This window comes from Palaemon carinicauda, chromosome 27 (genome assembly GCF_036898095.1).
Source record: "Palaemon carinicauda isolate YSFRI2023 chromosome 27, ASM3689809v2, whole genome shotgun sequence".
NCBI lineage: Eukaryota > Metazoa > Arthropoda > Malacostraca > Decapoda > Palaemonidae > Palaemon > Palaemon carinicauda.
In genome coordinates, this window is record NC_090751.1 from 96,214,575 (window position 1) to 96,236,194 (window position 21,620).

Below are 21,620 nucleotides of genomic sequence, written 5' to 3' on the forward strand. Positions count from 1 at the left end.
TTGATCGAATAAATTGCCAAAGAAGTTGGACTAGTAACTCTACTAATCATGATTGAATAAATTGCCAAAGAAGTTGGACTAGAAAATCTAACCTTGATCGAATAATTTGCCAAAGAAGTTGGACTAGTAACTCTACTAATCATGATTGAATAAATTGCCAAAGAAGTTGGACTAGAAAATCTAACCTTGATCGAATAATTTGCCAAAGAAGTTGGACTAGTAACTCTACTAATCATGATTGAATAAATTGCCAAAGAAGTTAGGCTAGAAAATTTGCTTCCTAAAAAGGCAATATTTCCCAAACACATACAGCATATTTCAGTCCATCTCCCTTACCATGCCACCATGGACTGGCTCATATTAATTTTTTCCAGAAGTGGATTTACAAGGAATCATTCTGATGTGGTATATGGCAATGTTGTGACTAACGTCCTGTGGGCATCTATTATAGGTATTTCCATATCAAATTTCAGGTCATATGGTTTGAAAAACTGCAATTTTTTTGTAAAAAAAAAAATAGCCGAAAATCAATTAAATTAATCACTTTTAAGTTTTGTATACAGAAAACGTGACTTTTATCCTGGGGAAATAAATCCAAGGTACCATCATGCGAAATTTCCGGTTATTTAATGTAAATAGGGCATATGAGCCGAAAATTTAATTTTTTTGGTCTAAAAAAAAAAGCAAAATTAACCATTTTGACAAAATGTATGCCGAAAATGTTGGTCATCCTATCTAAGGCTCCTCCGTACCAAATTTCAGGTCATGCGGTTATAATACCAGGCCAAAAAATAACTAAAAACTTAATCAAATAATTTTAAAGGTATGCATCAAAAAATATTTTTAAATGCACCTGGCCCAAACGACCTTTTTGTCAAATTTGAGGTCATTTGGTCCAGGAATGACAGAGGAATCGATTTGAAGATCTGACAGGAGGAGTAGGAGAAAAAACTTAAGAAAAACAATATATTTCACTCCTATGGAATGAAATATAATCCCGTTGTATAAAATATCCAATGAAGTTGGTCTAGAAAATATGCTGATCACGTTATATTAAATTGCCAAAGAAGTTTGGTCTAGAAAATATAATCACGATTGATTAAATAGCCAATGAAGTTGGACTAGAAAATCTGCTAATCATGATCGATTAAATTGGCAAAGAAGTTGCTCTATAGAATCTTCTAATCATGATTGATTAAATTACCAAAGAAGTTGGACTACAAAATCTGCTTGTCAAGATTGTTTAGATTGCCAAAGGAGCTGGACTAGAAAATCTGCTAATAACGTTAGATTAAATTGCCAATGAAGTGGTCTAGAAATTCTATTCATAACGATAGATTAAATTGCCAAAGAAGGTGTTCTAGAAAATTTAATCACGATAGATTAAATTGCCAATCAAGCTGGTCTAGAAAATCTGCTCTTCACGATCATTTAAATTGCAAAAGAAGTTGGACTAGATAATTTAGTAATCACGATGGATTAAATTGCCAATGAAGGTTGACTATCCCATGACACGGAGTTTTCGAATCTGAATGAAATCTTAGCCTTGGTAAACAATTAGTCTATTTGGTCTTAAATGCATTGTTTGAAGATCAGCTGGGTTTTAGTGAAGACTTTTCCGTAGAGCTTTCAATGATTATTAAAGTAAACATACAGCATTGTTTTCACAGATTCGTCACATGTTATGAATCATGGATTCATCAATATGACCTTGGATCCATGAATCAATAAAGGCCGTGATTACCTTAAGGATCAGTTGGACCAATGAAGTTTAAATCTGAGAGATCAGTTCTGAAGGAAATGGCACAGTTTTGGGAACCTTGGAGGAGTAATTCTTGTTGATTACCATGGAAGGCAAAAGACAATTTCGAAAAGGTACTGTGTAAGTTTTTTAGATAAACACTTTGGAAAATTATTACTTTTATATATTTGCATGTATCCGTTTATAATTGCATATTTAATATTATGATTATGCATTATTATGTTCTTGTATCTTGTTCATAGTTTGTGATTAACTTTGATAGAAGTATTTACTGTATAGATGTTTTCTTAGTTAATTATTTTGCACGATAGGAATTTATGTTTTATGTCATTTTGGTTAGATTTGTGTAACTATGTTCATGTCAAATGATATCTCGTAGGTTATTCTCTCCCTCTCTCTCTCTCTCTCTCTCTCTCTCTCTCTCTCTCTCTCTCTCTCTCTCTCTCTCTCTCTCTCTCTCTCACATTAGCTAAGGTAATCTGCAGCCATCCTTCAATACTGCAGTAATTATTTTCAATTGTCAGTAACATTTTGTAAATTTTGTTTGCAACATTCCCTTCAAAGTGAATTCTACTCTAAATTTTAGTAATATATTTTTTCACTACTTTGGATTATTATGCTTCAGTTTCCCCTTTGTTCAAAAATATTGTAAATATCGCAGTCCAGTCGTCAGAATATAGAAATGTGAACTCTTAAACTGATTAGAATTTACGATATTTAGACTTCAGAAATACCTAGCACTGTGTCTCTTACAGTAACTCACACTTTGAAAGAAGGTAGGAATGTTAGAGAGGTATAGGGACTACTTCACAAGAAGTGTGTCTAGCTACAACAATCTCTGTTCGAGACACTTTTAATTTTTTTACCTGTTAAACAGTACTATCAATATCATTATCCTACTAACCATTTTCATTGTCTGTATTACTCCCAGAGAAGTAAATTAAAGAAAATTCTGCCATCTTTATATCTAAAGCTTTCACTTGTATATTTTCTTCCAAGTATTTCAAATATCCTTTGTATTCAGATCTTTTCAGACTGTACCATCCTGTATGTATTACTATCCACTTGATCCATTTTTTCTCTTTTAATTAATTATTTGATTGAAATGGTACTTTGACAAAGCGTAAAAGGCACTTCCCACTATTATTCAATATAGTGCATTTACAAATAATGTTAATTAAAACAATTCCATAATTTCAACTTAAACCCTCTTATATGATCTCTAGAGTTTGATACTTAAACAGAGGTTAGTTTATAAGGACTTGGGGAACAGCAATTGTACTGGATAGTCATCCAGTATTTACCTTATTTAAGATATCTCGAGTCTTCATTCCTTTTTCTTTTACTGCTATTTTTCATAACTGGGCTAATATCACCCTGCTGGTGCCTTTTGCATTTCCACCACACTGCTCCAAAGGTTTTAGGTTGCTAGTATGGCAAATATTTGTTACTGATAATGATAGTGAAAAGGGAAGCATGAAATCTCTCTCTCTCTCCCTCCCACTCTCTCACTATCTCACTCTCTCACTCTCTCTCTCTCTCTCTCTCTCTCTCTCTCTCTCTCTCTCTCTCTCTCTCTCTCTCTCTCTCTCACTCTCTCCCACTCTCTCTTTCACACACTCACTCTCACTCTCTCTCCCACTCTATCTCTCTCTCTCTCTCTCTCCCACTCTCTCTCTCCCACTCTCTCTTACTATCTCACCATCTCTCTCTCACTCTCTCTCTCTCCCACTCTCTCTCTCTCTCCCACTCTCTCTCTCTCTCCCACTCTCTCTCTCTCTCTCCCACTCTCTCTCTCCCACTCTCTCTTACTATCTCACCATCTCTCTCTCTCACTCTCTCTCTCTCTCCCACTCTCTCACTCTCTCACTATCTCTCTCTCTCCCTCTCCCTCCCTCTCCCTCCCACTCTCTCTCTCTCTCTCTCTCTCTCTCTCTCTCTCTCTCTCTCTCTCTCTCTCTCTCTCTCTGTGTTATCCGTGGACCCAGTACTCTTCCTCGTAGACTCTGAACCTTCTTATTCAAGCGTCTCCACTCTCCCTTTGCTCTAATCTTGTCTTCTAAAACATTATCCAGGTTACTTCTTCCATCTTATCATTATGATTTTTTCAGGTATTAACTTGTATTGACAAATTGCCCGGAAAATCTTAATTTAGAGCATATTGCACGTTGGATAGATATTAGGGGGAAATATAAGATAAACACACACAGAGAGAGAGAGAGAGAGAGAGAGAGAGAGAGAGAGAGAGAGAGAGAGTTAGGGGTGTCTGCATATGCTCGATTGTCTAACTTAGGAAACTGAATGTATTTAGGATTTAAAAAGCCAAGATAAATTTTTTTAATTATCTCTACTTTTGAATAAATATTATTAAATAATGGGGGAAGGTGCCAAATATCATTTCGTTCAACTAGTTAATTTAAAGCAAAAGAACCTATTTTTTTTTTTACTGATATTAGGTGTGCAGTTAATTCTAGCATGTCTTTGCAACCATAACCTCAATGCTACTACACACAGCATTTCATAAGTTTAAATCCAATTGTGACCAGACTATGGAATGGTCTTTCTTATCATCTTAGTTGACAATTCTCTCTCTTCATAGTTGGTATTATTACAGATATAATTTAACGTTCTTTACACTGAACGATTTTAAGATATTCTATTTTTATATTTTTTATATATATATATAACTATTTAGGTGTATCCATATTTCTTTTCCTCACTGGGCTATTTTTTCCTGTTGGAGAGTCCTTAGGCTTGTATCATCCTGCTTTTCCAACAAGGGTTGCAGCTTATATGATAATTTCTTTCACCAATCACAGTTGTAACTTCCAAAGAACTTTTCTTCTCTTATCATAGCTCTAAAAATTTGTGCAAAACATCATTATTGCCTTGATGTAACCTTTTTACCTTTTTTATCTAATTATTGTTTTTACACTAATTTTATAATACTTCTCTGTCCATGCAGTACAGGAATAATTTACTATATAGGACACAGCATTTGACACAAAATATAGATGTTATACAGAAATAAAATCTACATATTTAAGTAAATTTATTCCAAGAATTATGTAAATATATTATAATATCTAATAATAACAATTCTTTCCAGAGTCGATCAACTCCAAAATAGTCCCCAAATGGTACACTTGTCATCAAGCAATCCTTCCGATCAATGGCTCCAGAGCAATCGCTGGTTGTAGAAGGTACTTTTCTCTGCAGAGGAATGAAAAAAATATTCGCATATACAAAAGATAAAACAGCATAAGAAATGTTATATCTAAACCAATTAAATTCTCATGCTCTAAAGCCCACAAATGCTAGTTAGGAATGGATTAATCAATAGTTGATGTCACTCTAAAAAATCCATCATTCACAGTTGGGTCATAAACATTTGTAAGATTTTAAAGTTTCATGGATCGAGCAGCAGCAGCAGCAAAAATAAGTATAAGAACCTGCAACTTCTGCAACAAGTAGCAATTTCAAGTAGCAAGAGCATCTACAAGAATCTGCACCATTTGCAAGCGGCATTGACAACGAACAGCAGCACCAGTTGCAAGCGGCAGCGTCGACCAGCAGCGGCACCAGTTGCAAGCGGCAGTGTCGAGCAGCAGCGGCACCAGTTGCAAGCGACATTGTCGAGCAGCAGTGGCACCAGTTGCAAGTGGCAGTGTTGAGCAGCAGAAGCACCAATTGCAAGCTACAATAAATGTTGCAATATAATTGCAATACAATTTAGTGCAATTGCACTAAATATTGCATTGCAACATGCCTTGCAATTGCAGTAAATATTGCAATGCAACATGCATTGCAATTCCAATGAAATATAAATTGCAATGCAATATGCATTGCAATTAAAATAAATATTGCATTACAACATACATTACAATATGCAAGTATATAGTGCATATTGCGATATATATTACATATTGCGATATATATTTATTGCAATTGTAATGCACAGTGCAATGCAATATTTATGCAATTGTAACGCACAGTGCAATGCAATGCAATGCATATTGCAATGCATTTTGCAATGCGATATTTATTGCAATGCAATGCATATTGCAATGCATTTTGCAATGCGATATTTATTGCAATGCAATGCATATTGCAATGCAATGCATATTGCAATGCAATGCATATTGCAATGCAATGCATATTGCAATGCAATGCATATTGCAATGCAATGCATATTGCAATGCAATGCATATTGCAATGCAATGTATATTGCAATGCAATGCATATTGCAATGCAATGCATATTGCAATGCAATGCATATTGCAATGCAATGCATATTGCAATGCAATGCATATTGCAATGCAATGCATATTGCAATGCAATGCATATTGCAATGCAATGCATATTGCAATGCAATGCATGTTGCAATGCATGTTGCAATGCATGTTCAATGCAATGCAATGCATGTTGCAATGCAATGCAATGCATGTTGCAATGCAATGCAATGCATGTTGCAATGCAATGCAATGCATGTTGTAATGCAATGCAATAAATAGTGCAGTGCAATAAATAGTGCAGTGCAATAAATAGTGCAGTGCAATAAATAGTGCAGTGCAATAAATAGTGCAGTGCAATAAATAGTGCAGTGCAATAAATAGTGCAGTGCAATAAATAGTGCAGTGCAATAAATAGTGCAGTGCAATAAATAGTGCAGTGCAATAAATAGTGCAGTGCAATAAATAGTGCAGTGCAATAAATATTGCAGTGCAATAAATATTGCAGTGCAATAAATATTGCAGTGCAATAAATATTGCAGTGCAATAAATATATTGCATTGCGATGTGCATGGCAATTGCAATATTGCATTGCGATGTGCATGGCAATTGTAATATTGCATTGCAATGTGCATTGCAATTGCAATTGTAATTTTGCATTGCAATGTGCATTGCAATTGCAATTGTAATATTGCATTGCGATGTGCATTGCAATTGCAATAAATATTGCATTGCGATGTGCATTGCAATTGCAATAAATATTGCATTGCGATGTGCATTGCAATTGCAATAAATATTACATTGCGATGTGCATTGCAATTGCAATAAATATTGCATTGCGATGTGCATTGCAATTGCAATAAATATTGCATTGCAATGTGCATTGCAATTGTAATAATGCATTACAATGTGCATTGCAATTGCAATTGTAATATTGCATTGTGATGTGCATTGCAATTGCAATAAAATCTGCATTGCAATGTGCATTGCAATTGCAATAAATATTGCATTGCGATGTGCATTGCAATTGCATTAAATGCGCATTGCAATTAAGATTGCAATATCCATTGCAATTGCAATACATATTGCATTGTAATATGCACTACAATTGCAATACATATTGCATTGTAATATGCACTGCAATTGCAATAACTTTTGCATTGTTATATGCACTGCAATTGCAATAACTATTGCATTGTAATATGCACTGCAATTGCAATACATATCTCATTGTAATATGCAATGCAATTGCAATAAATATTGCATTGTAATATGTACTGCAATTGCAATAAATAATGCATTGTAATGTACTGCAATTGCAATAAATAATGAATTGTAATATGCACTGCAATTGCAATAAATATTGCATTGTAATATGCACTGCAATTGCAATAAATATTGCATCGTAATATGCACTGCAATTGCAATATATATTGCATTGTAATATGCACTGCAATTGCAATAAATACTGCATTGTAATATGCACTAAATATGCATTGCAATTGCTAAATATTGCATTGCAATTGCAATAAAGTGCATTGCAATTTCAATAAAGAGTGCATTGCAATTTCAATAAAGAGTGCATTGCAATTGCAATAAAGAGTGCATTGCAATTGCAATAAAGAGTGCATTGCAATTGCAATAAAGAGTGCATTGCAATTGCAATAAAGAGTGCATTGCAATTGCAATAAAGAGTGCATTGCAATTGCAATAAATAGTGCATTGCAATTGCAATAAATAGTGCATTGCAATTTGTATAAAAATGAGGTTTTTATACAGATTTAATGATAAGGTAACTCATTAAATTTATAAGTTAATATAGGGTATAGTAAATTATAAAGTATAAGTTACAATGAATTTAATTGTAATGTATATACTCGAACCAAAATAAACTTCTGAATGACAAACACTTGACGTGAACCATAAGGATAGAAAGTGAGTACTTGGGCTGCATCATCCGGAGGCCAATGAAATGAATCCGAAAGTATACACATCTGAAATAGTGAACAAGAGGAAATCTTCAGATTTCATGTATGAACAGAATCGGACGCTACTACCCCAATGAAATAACAGCCCAAAAATAAACAAGTAAAATGTAAAGTATATTTCTATCCCAGTAAACAAACCGTCAAAATAATAATAAGATCAATCAGAATTCAATACACTTAGATAGTAAATTGATTAATGAAATACAAACAAAGTAACTATAAGTATAAATAAGTATGTAATGTAAGTATAGGTAAGGTACGTATAATTTGGGTAAATATAAGTAATAACACTTATCACACAAGCATCGATTAAAGCAGAAGGAATAAAAATCAAGATCTGGACAGTTTAAAACAAAGAAAAAATAGCTTTTCTCTTACCTTGTTTATAGTGTAATTTAGGAGATAGGTAAGCGGGTTCTCCTTTGGCAGGTCCGGGTCCCATGGTATTTTAAAAGAATTATTCCATATTTGTGTGACATATGATCGTGATGCAAATGATAAGATCCATAGGTCACTAAATAACTTCAAAGATTAATCCACTGTAAGTATGACTGGAACTCCTCCTGTAGACTGCTGCTGTTCAAGTTCTTGACAGCTCCTCTTCTTGACAGGTACTATCCGGTTCTCCGTCACTCGGTAAACCAAGAAAACATTTTCCGCATTAAAATTGGTGGTTTGTTTACGGCAGTAACCATTTAAAAGGATTAGGCGAGAAAAGCTATTTATAAAACTTACGTTAACTTTAGAATTGACTAATTAAGTAATTACAGAGGTAAAGTACTTTAATACTGATGCCGTAGTGATAATGTATATTTTTTCTTTAATATCTAGTAAAATTAAAAGAAAAATACATATTTTTCTACACTCCAGGGGAGAGATTTTGATTTAGTATGAAATCAAAAGTATGTAATGTAAATGTATTTACACGAAAATTACCCAAAAATAAAAACCAACCCAAGGAATCCAAATAAAACAATATTAACAGTAATGAAAAATCCCTAATCAGATTCAGCCAAAATTTGGTGAATTTTGGCAGCCCCCTGTATAGCTGCTTTTCTTTTAGGACGTGATGATACAATATGAACATTCTTAGTGTCTGGTACACCTTGCTTCTCATCATCGCTTGGGACTGACAAAAGAGGAATTATAGAACTAGAGTGCCGTTTTAATATTTCTCCAGTTTTCCCTTTAAAGACTTTCACAGCCGTAACTTCATTGTTTATATTTTTTAAAATTTCCTTAATGCGTCCCATTGGATAATTACAGGGTTTAGCTAAGGGTTCCTTCAAAAGTACTATATCTCCAACTTTAAGTTCTTTATGTTGAACGGGCTTGTATCGGTCTTTTTTATTTACGGCTTGATATATCAGATTCCCAACAAATTCTTCATTGTATATTTTAATAAGATTATGTCGTACATTTTGCAGTTTCAGTAATGATGAAGGAATCTGATATGCATTGAATTCTGGATCGGCATCTGTTGGGCCTTGTAGTTGAGGGATTATATTGATGGAAACCAATTCTCTGCCATGAATCAACATCTCTGGGGTAATGATTTCTGGAATGCTCTCTCCTGAAGAGTCCCTAAGAGACTCTTTAAATGAAATTGGCCTTCTGTTCACCAAATGTTTAGTTTTGTGAACAATAAAATCAAAATCCCGAAGGGGAAGAATATTATTGCGCATTGCTCCAAATAATAAGCGCTTGGTTAGTTTCACACAAGACTCTACTAACGAGCCGAGTTGATTACATCCTTTGTAATATTGCTCAAATTTAAAGGATTTAATTCCATGTTCTTGTAAATATGCATTTGTCTCGTAATCGCTCAAGAAACTAGAGATCTGATTTGCACCAGCAACGAATTGCGATCCCAAATCAGACAGACATAAGGAAGGAATACCAAATTCATATGTATGAAGTTGTAATGCTCTAATAAATTCCTCTGAAGTTAAATCCATACAAATTTTCAAGTTAATAGCCCGGGACCACAGACACGTAATACATAACAGCCATACCTTGACAGTATTTCCTTGATCATTCTTTATTTTAAATGGACCCATATGATCAATGAAATTCTGTCTGTACGGTGTGTTTTCAGGATTAATCCTGAACTCTGGGTAATGACTTTGATTTAATTTGATTACCCTCTCATTTAATCTCTTACAAGTAATGCAGTTTGACAGAACTTTCTTCACAGCCGAGTATATATGGGTAATCCAAAAGTTTCTTCTAAGTTCCGCCAACAAAGGATAACAACCAGCATGTGAGAGCTACACGTGCAATTCCCTTATAATCAGAGGAACCAACATACTGTCCTTCGATAGTAGTGAAGGATAGTTGAATTTGTTAAGATGTTGGACTTCCTTCAATCTTCGGCATTTACTTTTTACCCTCACCATGCCATCCGAATCAAGAAACAAGTTCAACTGTGCAACAATGTTAGGCAGATTCTTCAACTGCTTCTGTTTTGAGTGAAAATAATCAAAGACATCTGGGAAGTGAACATGTTGATCCCTGATTATAATCTGCCTACAAGCTTCATCATAAAAGTTAAAACCTTCATCTTCAACTTCAAAATGATCTAGAGCTGGATTTTTACATTTAAACTTAGATTTCAAAATGCTGCAGAACCTGAGCACCACCGCATGCACTCTCACAGCCTTCTCAAAACTAGAAACCCTGTTAAAAGGGAAAAGATGTTCCGAGCCCACATGAGGTGAACAAGCACTACCACAATTTGTCTCCACTTTCTGCACTCGTTTTGATTCAAATAATCCAGGTATGATGAAAGACAATGTGCTGTCACTACAGATCACATTGCTTTTGCTCTCTGTAATGAACTTAGGACCAGTTATATAGTTAGTTTTTATTAGCTGCCTAAAGGATAAAGGTCTGGTGATGCAGTCTGCTGGATTATCTTCTCCAGATACAAAAGAAAATCTCATACATGAATCCTCACACATCTTATTGATATACTCTAACCTATTGAGTATAAAGGGTTGCTTTTTTTTGTAGTTTGTCAAGTTTCAAGGCGTAAGACTGCAGCCAGGTCAGTACCACCAAACTGTCAGAGTAGACTTCGCATCCAACTATCTCAATAGGATCAATGCAACCAAATCCTGAAAGTTCATTCTTCAAATCCTTTACAGTTTCTACAGTTAATGCAAGAGCTTGTAATTCCAAGCTTGGTATGGATTTTGACTCCAATTGTTTACTCACCAATTTATTTCTTGCTAAAATAAAGTAGATCTTATTTGTATTTATGTTATACAGATACACTGCAGCGCCAAACAGAACCTTACTACTATCAGCAAACCCAACAAATTTATATTTGTCAGTACGAGCACCAAAATTCCGCGGGAACTCTACAGAAGGTGCAGAATTGGCCTGCTTGCAGATATTCTTCCATTCATTGATCAAAGGAGCAGTAAGCTTTTCATCCCAATCTAGTTCTGGTCTACACTGCAATCTGTGTAGAAACAATCTGGCTCGATTCAGTATAGGTCCATTGAAATTAAGAAGATCGAACTGTGAAGCTATAGTAGATAAAACTTGTCTTTTTGTTGATGAATTTACATCCAGTTGTATGAGTTTTGTAGACAATGTATCACTCATTCGATCCCACTCAAGTCCCAGCAGTTTACTTTTTGTCGGAGTCTCTGTTTCCTGAATTTTGTCAATTTCTTTCTGTAATGATATGTCATTTGACAAAAACTGCTGAAGTGAAAACTTATATGGACTGAAAATATCCTCCAACATGGTATACATCCACAACAAACACTCAGACGTTTCTGCCGTAAATGCACAGTTGTCCATATAAGACAACTGATAAATGGTTCTCTTGAGTTTCATCAATGGAAAAGAATCATTGGTAGAATCCAGTATCAATATTTTGTATAACCCAAGCATTAATAATGCAGGTGAACATCTAAGTCCAAAAGGAAGTCTACTATTCTTATAGCCAATAATTGAAAAATCTCCATCTTCAAGATTTCTAAACCATAAAAAACAAAGGCGATTTTGGTCGACTTCCTCAAGACCTATATTGTTGAATGCCTTCTTTATATCAAAGCAACATAATTTGCTTCCGAACCTCAAATTAATAATGGAAGTGGAGAGTTTCTGATTTAATGTGGGACCTGCATGCATAGTTTGATTGTGATTCATGTTTCCTTTGTCACTCAAATTGGACAGGAACACAACCCTACATTTTGTGGTCTCACGATCAGGCTTAAAAATGCCCATAAAAGGCATGAAACTGGACTCTGGATGCTCCTTCTTGAATTTATCAAGATTTTCAATTCTCTCAATTATACCAGCATCTGCTTGTTCTTTAAATACCATATCTATTTGCTTCAGTTTATCATCTAAATTTCCTTGAAATTTTCTTTGCAAGCCTGACAGTATTTTCTCTGATATATTGAAGTTATGTCCCAAAAGGTGAGAAACTCTAGGGTTCCAGAGTAATGGCATTACCAGCCTCCCTTCACTATTCCTTGTAGTTTTCTGTAAAACGTAATTGACCAACTGGGTATGGATTTCATCAGTTTCAGAGTATATTGAAGTCTCTCTATCCAATGCTTCGTCACAAACAGAATCAAGTACATCCTTTTCAATATCAACCATCCCACTGACTTCATCATCCTCTCCTTCCAAAACAAATGATTCATTTCTAATCTCGATTTTACCAAAATCTATATTAGAGGTTTGATAAAACTTAGCTTCTTCTGAAGGCAGGTAGCCTGGGGTTCTATTAGTTATCGAAATGTAGGAAGACGACGAGACTTCAGGGGCATATGGTAAATAAGGCAGAACATGTAAAATAGTCTCGGTTGCTCCCTTTAAAACTACACCATGAGGAGTTCTTGAATATATAGATTTCTCTCCGAATACAATTTCAGTCTCAGGTATGCAATAGCTGGATTTTGATCCCAAAATAAGCTGAATATCAGAAATATCTTCTGAACCATCCAAAAGTCTTGTATCTGCCAATTTATATCCTTTTGACAGAAATCCATTCACAACTCTGTTCAACTTGGGAAGATTCAAAGTAATATTTATATTTGGAAGGCACAATGCATAAATGACTCTTAAATCCCTGTCAAATTTCATTTCCACCTCAACAATTTTGGTGTCATAACTTCTAGGGACATTGATACCATTCACAGTAAGTTTAATACTCTCTCGTATGACTGGTAGATTCAATTTGCTGGCCAACTCTTCAGATATAAAATTGGATTGACATCCACTGTCTTTCATACAACGCACATTGGATCCACTTATGTTACACGTGAAGGTTGGAAGAATCGTATCTCCCTCACTTGAGTTATTCAAAGCCTCTGTAATAGTAGTAATGTTATTCTGGGATCTTTCCGCAGGAGTTTTCGCCTTTGTCTCTTTCTTGTCCTTGTTTTTTTCATGGAACTTTTTCTTGTTAAGGTCCAGATTCTTTTTACCCATGTCATTGGAGTGATTTTCCCCTGGATGAGTGCACAAGTAATTCCAATGAAAACCTTTGCAATTTGCACACCGATATCGAAATTTGTATCTGCACTTTTCAGTAGAATGTGATGCCAGGCCACATCTAGTACATCCATCAATACTCTTCAATTTCTCGACTTTGGAAACAGGAGAAATAAAGTTCGTACAATCTCTGATGTTATGGCTAGCCTTTTCTTGGACTGTGCTACAGAAGGAGCATGGATAACATTTTGCAGTAGCTCCACTAGTTCCCTCTGGTGTGAAGTTCACATTTATTGCCATATCCACAGAATGATCTGTTACTTTCACTTTCTTCTTATGATGACTGTATCTTGTGCAGGCAGTGAAGAAATTATCACTAATCTCTTCAATTGAAGGCCATGTATAGTTAGTAATATTTATCAGTAAATCCCTGAACTTTTCATTCAGACCTGTCCACACAAAGTATTGCAAAATATAATCAATGGTAACATTCAACTTACGGACATTCTCTATTATACCTTTAACTTTGGATACATATTCAAATGGGTCATCACATTGGTCCAAGTTTAGCTCAGATAGCTGCTTGATGGTGCTGAATTTCTGAACGTCTGGAGAAGCAAGTGCCTTTTCTAAGAGCTCCTTTGCATTACTATATCCTTGGTTATGAGACTCCAAGGAATCTATCAAAACCAAGGCTCTTCCAGTTATCTGCTGCTTTAGGAGCAAAAGCTTTTCGTAGTCAGAGTATTCATACCTGTTTATAACTGCCTCAAACTGAGATAGAAATTTGGTTAGATCTTCGTTCTCTTGACCAGAGTATCGAGGTAAAGGAGCTGTTGGTCTCTTCAAAAGGGGAAGAGCTGGAGTAGGGGGTGATGGTGTAGTCGGTACAGGCGATTGGAGCTTAAATAAAGACGAACGTAGTTTGTCTTGATAATTTTCACAGGCCTCCAATTCTTCCATTGGTTCACTTTCGTTTTCTTCAGAACTCCATTTAATACCCTGTATTTGAAGATCCAAATCCTTCAAACGTGCCATGTTGTCAGTCAACTTAGACTCAAGTGCTAGCTTATCTGAAGCTTCAAGTAAGATGAACTGATCAGGTTGATTAAAAGACTCCGTAACAGACTTTCTTACAAACTTCCGAGAAGTTATTAATCTCTTCAGTTCAGTCATCTTGACTAATATATAAGTAACAATAACAACAGACCACAGTAAAACAATAAATGGCAGTACTAATACAAGCAGAAGTGTATAAACAGTAATCACAAAAAATAACTTAAAGTAATTATAATGTAAATTATTACCATGGACCCTAAACCTACCTCCGGGAAACACAGCCACCCACTCAACTTCCAGATCCTGTCACGGTCGCCGTGTATAAAAATGAGGTTTTTATACAGATTTAATGATAAGGTAACTCATTAAATTTATAAGTTAATATAGGGTATAGTAAATAATAAAGTATAAGTTACAATGAATTTAATTGTAATGTATATACTCGAACCAAAATAAACTTCTGAATGACAAACACTTGACGTGAACCATAAGGATAGAAAGTGAGTACTTGGGCTGCATCATCCGGAGGCCAATGAAATGAATCCGAAAGTATACACATCTGAAATAGTGAACAAGAGGAAATCTTCAGATTTCATGTATGAACAGAATCGGACGCTACTACCCCAATGAAATAACAGCCCAAAAATAAACAAGTAAAATGTAAAGTATATTTCTATCCCAGTAAACAAACCGTCAAAATAATAATAAGATCAATCAGAATTCAATACACTTAGATAGTAAATTGATTAATGAAATACAAACAAAGTAACTATAAGTATAAATAAGTATGTAATGTAAGTATAGGTAAGGTACGTATAATTTGGGTAAATATAAGTAATAACACTTATCACACAAGCATCGATTAAAGCAGAAGGAATAAAAATCAAGATCTGGACAGTTTAAAACAAAGAAAAAATAGCTTTTCTCTTACCTTGTTTATAGTGTAATTTAGGAGATAGGTAAGCGGGTTCTCCTTTGGCAGGTCCGGGTCCCATGGTATTTTAAAAGAATTATTCCATATTTGTGTGACATATGATCGTGATGCAAATGATAAGATCCATAGGTCACTAAATAACTTCAAAGATTAATCCACTGTAAGTATGACTGGAACTCCTCCTGTAGACTGCTGCTGTTCAAGTTCTTGACAGCTCCTCTTCTTGACAGGTACTATCCGGTTCTCCGTCACTCAGTAAACCAAGAAAACATTTTCCGCATTAAAATTGGTGGTTTGTTTACGGCAGTAACCATTTAAAAGGATTAGGCGAGAAAAGCTATTAATAAAATTTACGTTAACTTTAGAATTGACTAATTAAGTAATTACAGAGGTAAAGTACTTTAATACTGATGCCGTAGTGATAATGTATATTTTTTCTTTAATATCTAGTAAAATTAAAAGAAAAATACATATTTTTCTACAAATAAACAGTGCATTGCAATTGCAATAAACAGTGCATTGCAATTGCAATAAACACTGCATTGCAATTGCAATAAAAATTGCATTGCAATTGCAATAAACAGTGCATTGCAATTGCAATAAACAGTGCATTGCAATTGCAATAAACAGTGCATTGCAATTGCAATAAACAGTGCATTGCATTTGCAATAAACAGTGCATTGCATTTGCAATAAACAGTGCATTGCATTTGCAATAAACAGTGCATTGCATTTGCAATAAACAGTGCATTGCATTTGCAATAAATAGTGCATTGCATTTGCAATAAATAGTGCATTGCATTTGCAATAAATAGTGCATTGCATTTGCAATAAATAGTGCATTGCAATTGCAATAAATAGTGCATTGCAATTGCAATAAATATTGCATTGCAATTGCAATAAATATTGCATTGCAATTGCAATAAATATTGCATTGCAATTGCAATAAATATTGCATTGCAATTGCAATAAATATTGCATTGCAATTGCAATAAATATTGCATTGCAATTGCAATAAATATTGCATTGCAATTGCAATAAATATTGCATTGCAATTGCAATAAATATTGCATTGCAATTGCAATAAAAATTGCATTGCAATGAGCATTGCAATTGCAAAAAAATATTGCAATTGCACTGTGCATTGCAATTGTAATAAATGTTGCATGGCAATATACATTGCAATTGTAATAAATATTGCATTGCAATATGCATTGCAATTGTAATAAATATTGCATTGCAATATGCATTGCAATTGTAATAAATATTGCATTGCAATATGCATTGCAATATGCATTGCAATTGCAATAAATATTGCATTGTAATATGCATTGCTTTTACATTGCAATATCTAGTTCAATTGCAATACATGTTGCAATGCAATATTTTTTGCAATTGCAATGCGAGCTGCAAGGCATTATTTATTGCTATGCGTGTTGCAATGCATGCTGCAATGCAATATTTGTTGCAATGCGTGCTGCACTGCAATATCTATTGCAATGCGTGCTGCAATGCAATATTTGTGGCAATGAGTGTTGCAATGCAATGTTAATTGCAATGCGTGCTGCAATGCAATATTTATTGCAATGGAAAATATATATTTGCTTGCAACTGCCTTGCAATGATAGTGCATTGGAACATGCATTGCAATAAATACTAAATTGCAACATGCATTGCAATAAGTATTGCATTGCAACCTGCATTGCAATAAGTATTGCATTGCAACGTGTATTGCAATAAATATTTAATTGCAACATGCATTGCAATGAATATAACATTATTATGCATTGCAATAAATATTACATTGCAACATGCATTGCAATAAATATTACATTGTAACATGCATTGCAATAAATATTACAATAAATATTACATTGCAACATGCATTGCAATAAATATTACATTGCAATATGCATTGCAATAAATATTACATTGCAACATGCATTGCAATAAATTGCATTGAAACATGCATTGCAGTTGCAATAATGATGCATTGCAGCATGCATTACAATCTTTTAACATGCTTTGCAATGGTCTTGCAATAAAAGTTTCCTCTCAATTGCATTGCAATTGATATTTATGCAATTATTGCACTTTATCCTGTTGCTACTTGAAACCGCTACTTTTTCTTGATGCTGATGTTGCTTGTTGTTCTCGTTAGTTGATGTTGTAGATAAAAGTAGTAGTGGTCTAGTTTAGCAGCTTCTGCCTCATAAAAGTCCAGTTGTTCAAACTTATTGTATTTGTGCTCCCACGTGCAATTTAAAATTACTGGGAAGATAAAATAGAAATAAATGAAAATTTTGTTTTACTTTAATTGCAAGAAAATATGGAAAAGCTCCATTCCTCTAAAAGCCAGCTTTGATAGAACCTTTGCCAATAAGAGCTTTAAAGGTTATCTGATAAGCTCAGTGTAAAATGTTACAAGAGTAAATTCGGAATTATGAGAACTTTTATATATATAGGTTTTACAGAAGGAAAGAAATATAATTCGTAGGCTTTCTAGAACATAAGCAAATGATTGCTACCTATATATATATATCACTAAGTTTAAAATGCTATTTTCCAATATATCTTTACGTTAGAGTTAATATTAAAAAGTTTCCAACATAAATTTTAAAAATCTGCTACGGAAATTATGACATTCCCTCTGTGGTTGTAACAGAGAGTATCAAAATTGTTGACTTAACTTTTGAAATATTGAAATAGCTAAGAGTAAGAGAAATTTTGAAATAGTAAAATAGCCAACAATAAGAGAACTTTTGAAATAGTAAAATAGCCAAGAGTGAGAGAACTTTTGAAATAGTAAAATAGCCAAGAGTAAGAGAAATATTGAAATAGTAAAATAGCTAAGAGTAAGAGAAATTTTGAAATAGTAAAATAGCTAAGAGTTATACAAATTTTGAAATAGTAAAATAGCTAAGAGTAAAGAGAACTTTTGAAATAGTAAAATAGCTGAAGAGTAAAGAGAACTTTTGAAATAGTGAAATAGCTGAAGAGTAAAGAGAATTTTTGAAATAGTAAAATAGCCAAGAGTAAGAGAATTTTTGAAATAGTAAAATAGCCAAGAGTAAGAGAACTTTTGAAATAGTAAAATAGCCAGGAGTAAGAGAACTTTTGAAATAGTAAAATAGCCAAAAGTAAGAGAACTTTTGAAATAGTAAAATAGCCAAGAGTAAGAGAACATTTGAAATAGTAAAATAGCCAAGAGTAAGAGAACTTTTGAAATAGTAAAATATCTAAGAGTAAGAGAACTTTTGAAATAGTAAAATATCTAAGAGTAAGAGAACTTTTGAAATAGTAAAATAGCTTAGAGTAAGAGAACTTTTGAAATAGTAAAATAGCTTAGAGTAAGAGAACTTTTGAAATAGTAATATAGCTAGGAGTGAGAGAACTTTTGAAATAGTAAATTAGCCAAGAGTAAGAGACTTTTGAAATAGTAAAATAGCCAAAGGTTAGAGAACTTTTGAAATAGTAAAATAGCCAAGATTAAGAGAACTTTTGAAATAGTAAAATAGCCAAGAGTAAGAGAAATTTTGAAATAGTAAAATAGCTAAAGTAAAATAGCCAAGAGTAAGAGAAAATTTGAAATAGTAAAATAGCTAAGAGTAAGAGAAATTTTGAAATAGTAAAATAGCTAAGAGTAAAGAGAACTTTTGAAATAGTAAAATAGCTAAGAGTAAAGAGAACTTTTGAAATATTAAAATAGCTAAGAGTAAAGAGAACTTTTGAAATAGTAAAATATCTAAGAGTAAGAGAACTTTTGAAAGAGTAAAATATCTAAGAGTAAGAGAACTTTTGAAATAGTAAAATAGATACGAGTAAGATAACTTTTGAAATAGTAAAATTGCCAGGAGTAAGAGAACTTTTGAAATAGTAAAATAGCTAAGAGTAAGAGAGAAGAACTATTGAAATAGTAAAATAGCTAAGAGTAAGAGAGAAGAACTATTGAAATAGTAAATAGCCAAGAGTAAGAGAACTTTTGAAATAGTAAAATAGCCAAGAGTAAGAGAACTTTTGAAAAAGTAAAATAGCCAAGAGTAAGAGAACTTTTGAAATAGTAAAATAGCCAAGAGTAAGAGAACTTTTGAAATAGTAAAATAGTTAAGAGTAAGAGTTATAAAACTAGAGAGAAAAAAAGTAAAAAGAAACAAGAGTAACAATCTATAAATAACTAACAAAATGTTTCTATAATTCAGAAATGTATAAGAAAGATTTTTTATTCCTATGACTATTGAATACCAATAATAGAAAAACAAGGAGTATAAACAGTTTAGGTTAAGTTAAACTCCACAAATGACGAACAAAATATAAGTTTCCATAATCAATAAATGTGTGAAAGCATTTTTTTTACTTCTATAGCAACAGTAGAACAAAAAAGCTGAGTAAACGTTAAAGCAGAGTAAAAATGCTAAAAGTAAAAAATACTAAGAGTAAAAAAAAATGGTAAGAAAAGCTAAGAGTAAAAATACCTTAAAAAAAAAACTCACTATCAAGAATAGTAAGAAAAGCTAGAAAAAAAAACTGATTGTAAAAATAGTTAAAGACCGTAGAGTACAAATAAAAGAAATAGAAAAAACCCGAGTAATAAAAAAAACCGCTAAAAGAAAAAACTTGTTGAAAAATAGTAAGAAAAGTTAAGAGTAAAAAAAGACAATACTAAAAAAGTAAAAATATTAAGAAAATCTTAAACTCCATAAATTATCAACTAAAGAAGACAATACTAAAAAAGTAAAAATATTAAGAAAATCTTAAACTCCATAAATTATCAACTAAAGTGTTACCATAATTCAGAAATGTAGCTGATTATTATTTGGAAAATATTTTATCAATTAACGGGATTTAGTAGTACTGTACCAAAAAAATAACAGCAAAGCTTACCATGTCTTTAATTCGTTTAAAACATCACTACTGGAGGCGATGGACATCAACTTCCAGACGACAGGATTAATTTGATGGTATATAGTATCCCAGATCACACTTTTTGATAAAGATCATCTCTACGGGCCATTTCAAATCTGAAGAATATAATTGTTTTTTTTAATATGAGTTAAGTAAAAATATTGTATATTGAAGGTTTATAGACATAGTAATAAAGAGAAAATTAGTATTTGTTTATTTTCCCACAAACAATTATCATTATTATTATCATTATCATTATTATCATCATTTTCATCATAATCATTATTATCATCATAATTCATTATTATCATTATGATGATGATGATAAGGATTACCACAATTATTATCATCATCATTATCCTTATTATCTTAATTGTTTATCATCATTATTATTATTATTATTATTATTATTATTATCATTATTATTATTATTATTATTATTATTATTATCATTATTATTATTATTATTATTATTATTATTATTATTATTATTATTATAAAAGCTAAACTCCTAGTTGAACAAGAAGGATGCTACAAGCCCAAGGGCTCCAACAGGGAAAATAGCTCAGTGAGAAAAGTAAAGGCGGTAATAAAATATGAGAATTAATGAATAAAAATATCAAAACCTCCTCAAACTCATTAACTAAGAGCAAAAACATCGTATTCTTGGATTTCAAAATTAGCCCCCATAATAAGTGAAGTAAACTCATAAATCTTTTTCCTTTAAGTTGCTTACTAAGTCGTCTTATGAATCATAAACGCACTTCTTAAAAATTACAGTGCGATATAGAAAGAAAAGTAATACAAGACACCTGAAATATATTAAAAAACAATATACCGTATTTAACACCAATAACATATTCTAAAAGTACACCAAAATGGAAACTTTCAACCTAATAAATATGATAAGCAGCACGAGGCATTTGTAATGTACTGTACATAAGAGGTTATCTCTTCTGGCACTATGTGTGTTCTTTCACAATATTGGAATCTATGTATGGCGTTAAGGCAGTCTTTAAGAAGGTAGATTTCCCAAGAAAAATTTACATTCACAACTCAAAAAATGTATATGGTCATAATTATAATGGCATTACTAGTAATAAAGGCAGAGGCTATTTTACAAAGCAAGTTATTTCAATTTACTATTACTATATATACCCATACTACAGTAAAGGGAACTGTAAAATCATAGATGCTATAGAATGAATTTTAAAGTAAAATCTAAATAGTATACATCACGCTTAATTATGAATCGGGAAGATTTGAAAGTAATCCTGTGAC

General features: G+C 32.9%; 1 protein-coding gene across 1 annotated transcript; it reads right to left on the reverse strand.

Moving 5' to 3' along the window:
• Positions 1–10,964: 10,964 nt before the first annotated feature.
• Positions 10,965–14,621, reverse strand: LOC137621045 (uncharacterized). The gene has a single exon (XM_068351483.1). The coding sequence runs from the start codon at positions 14,619–14,621 to the stop codon at positions 10,965–10,967; it is 3,657 nt and encodes a 1,218-aa protein (XP_068207584.1).
• Between the last annotated feature and the right edge of the window lie 6,999 nt (positions 14,622–21,620).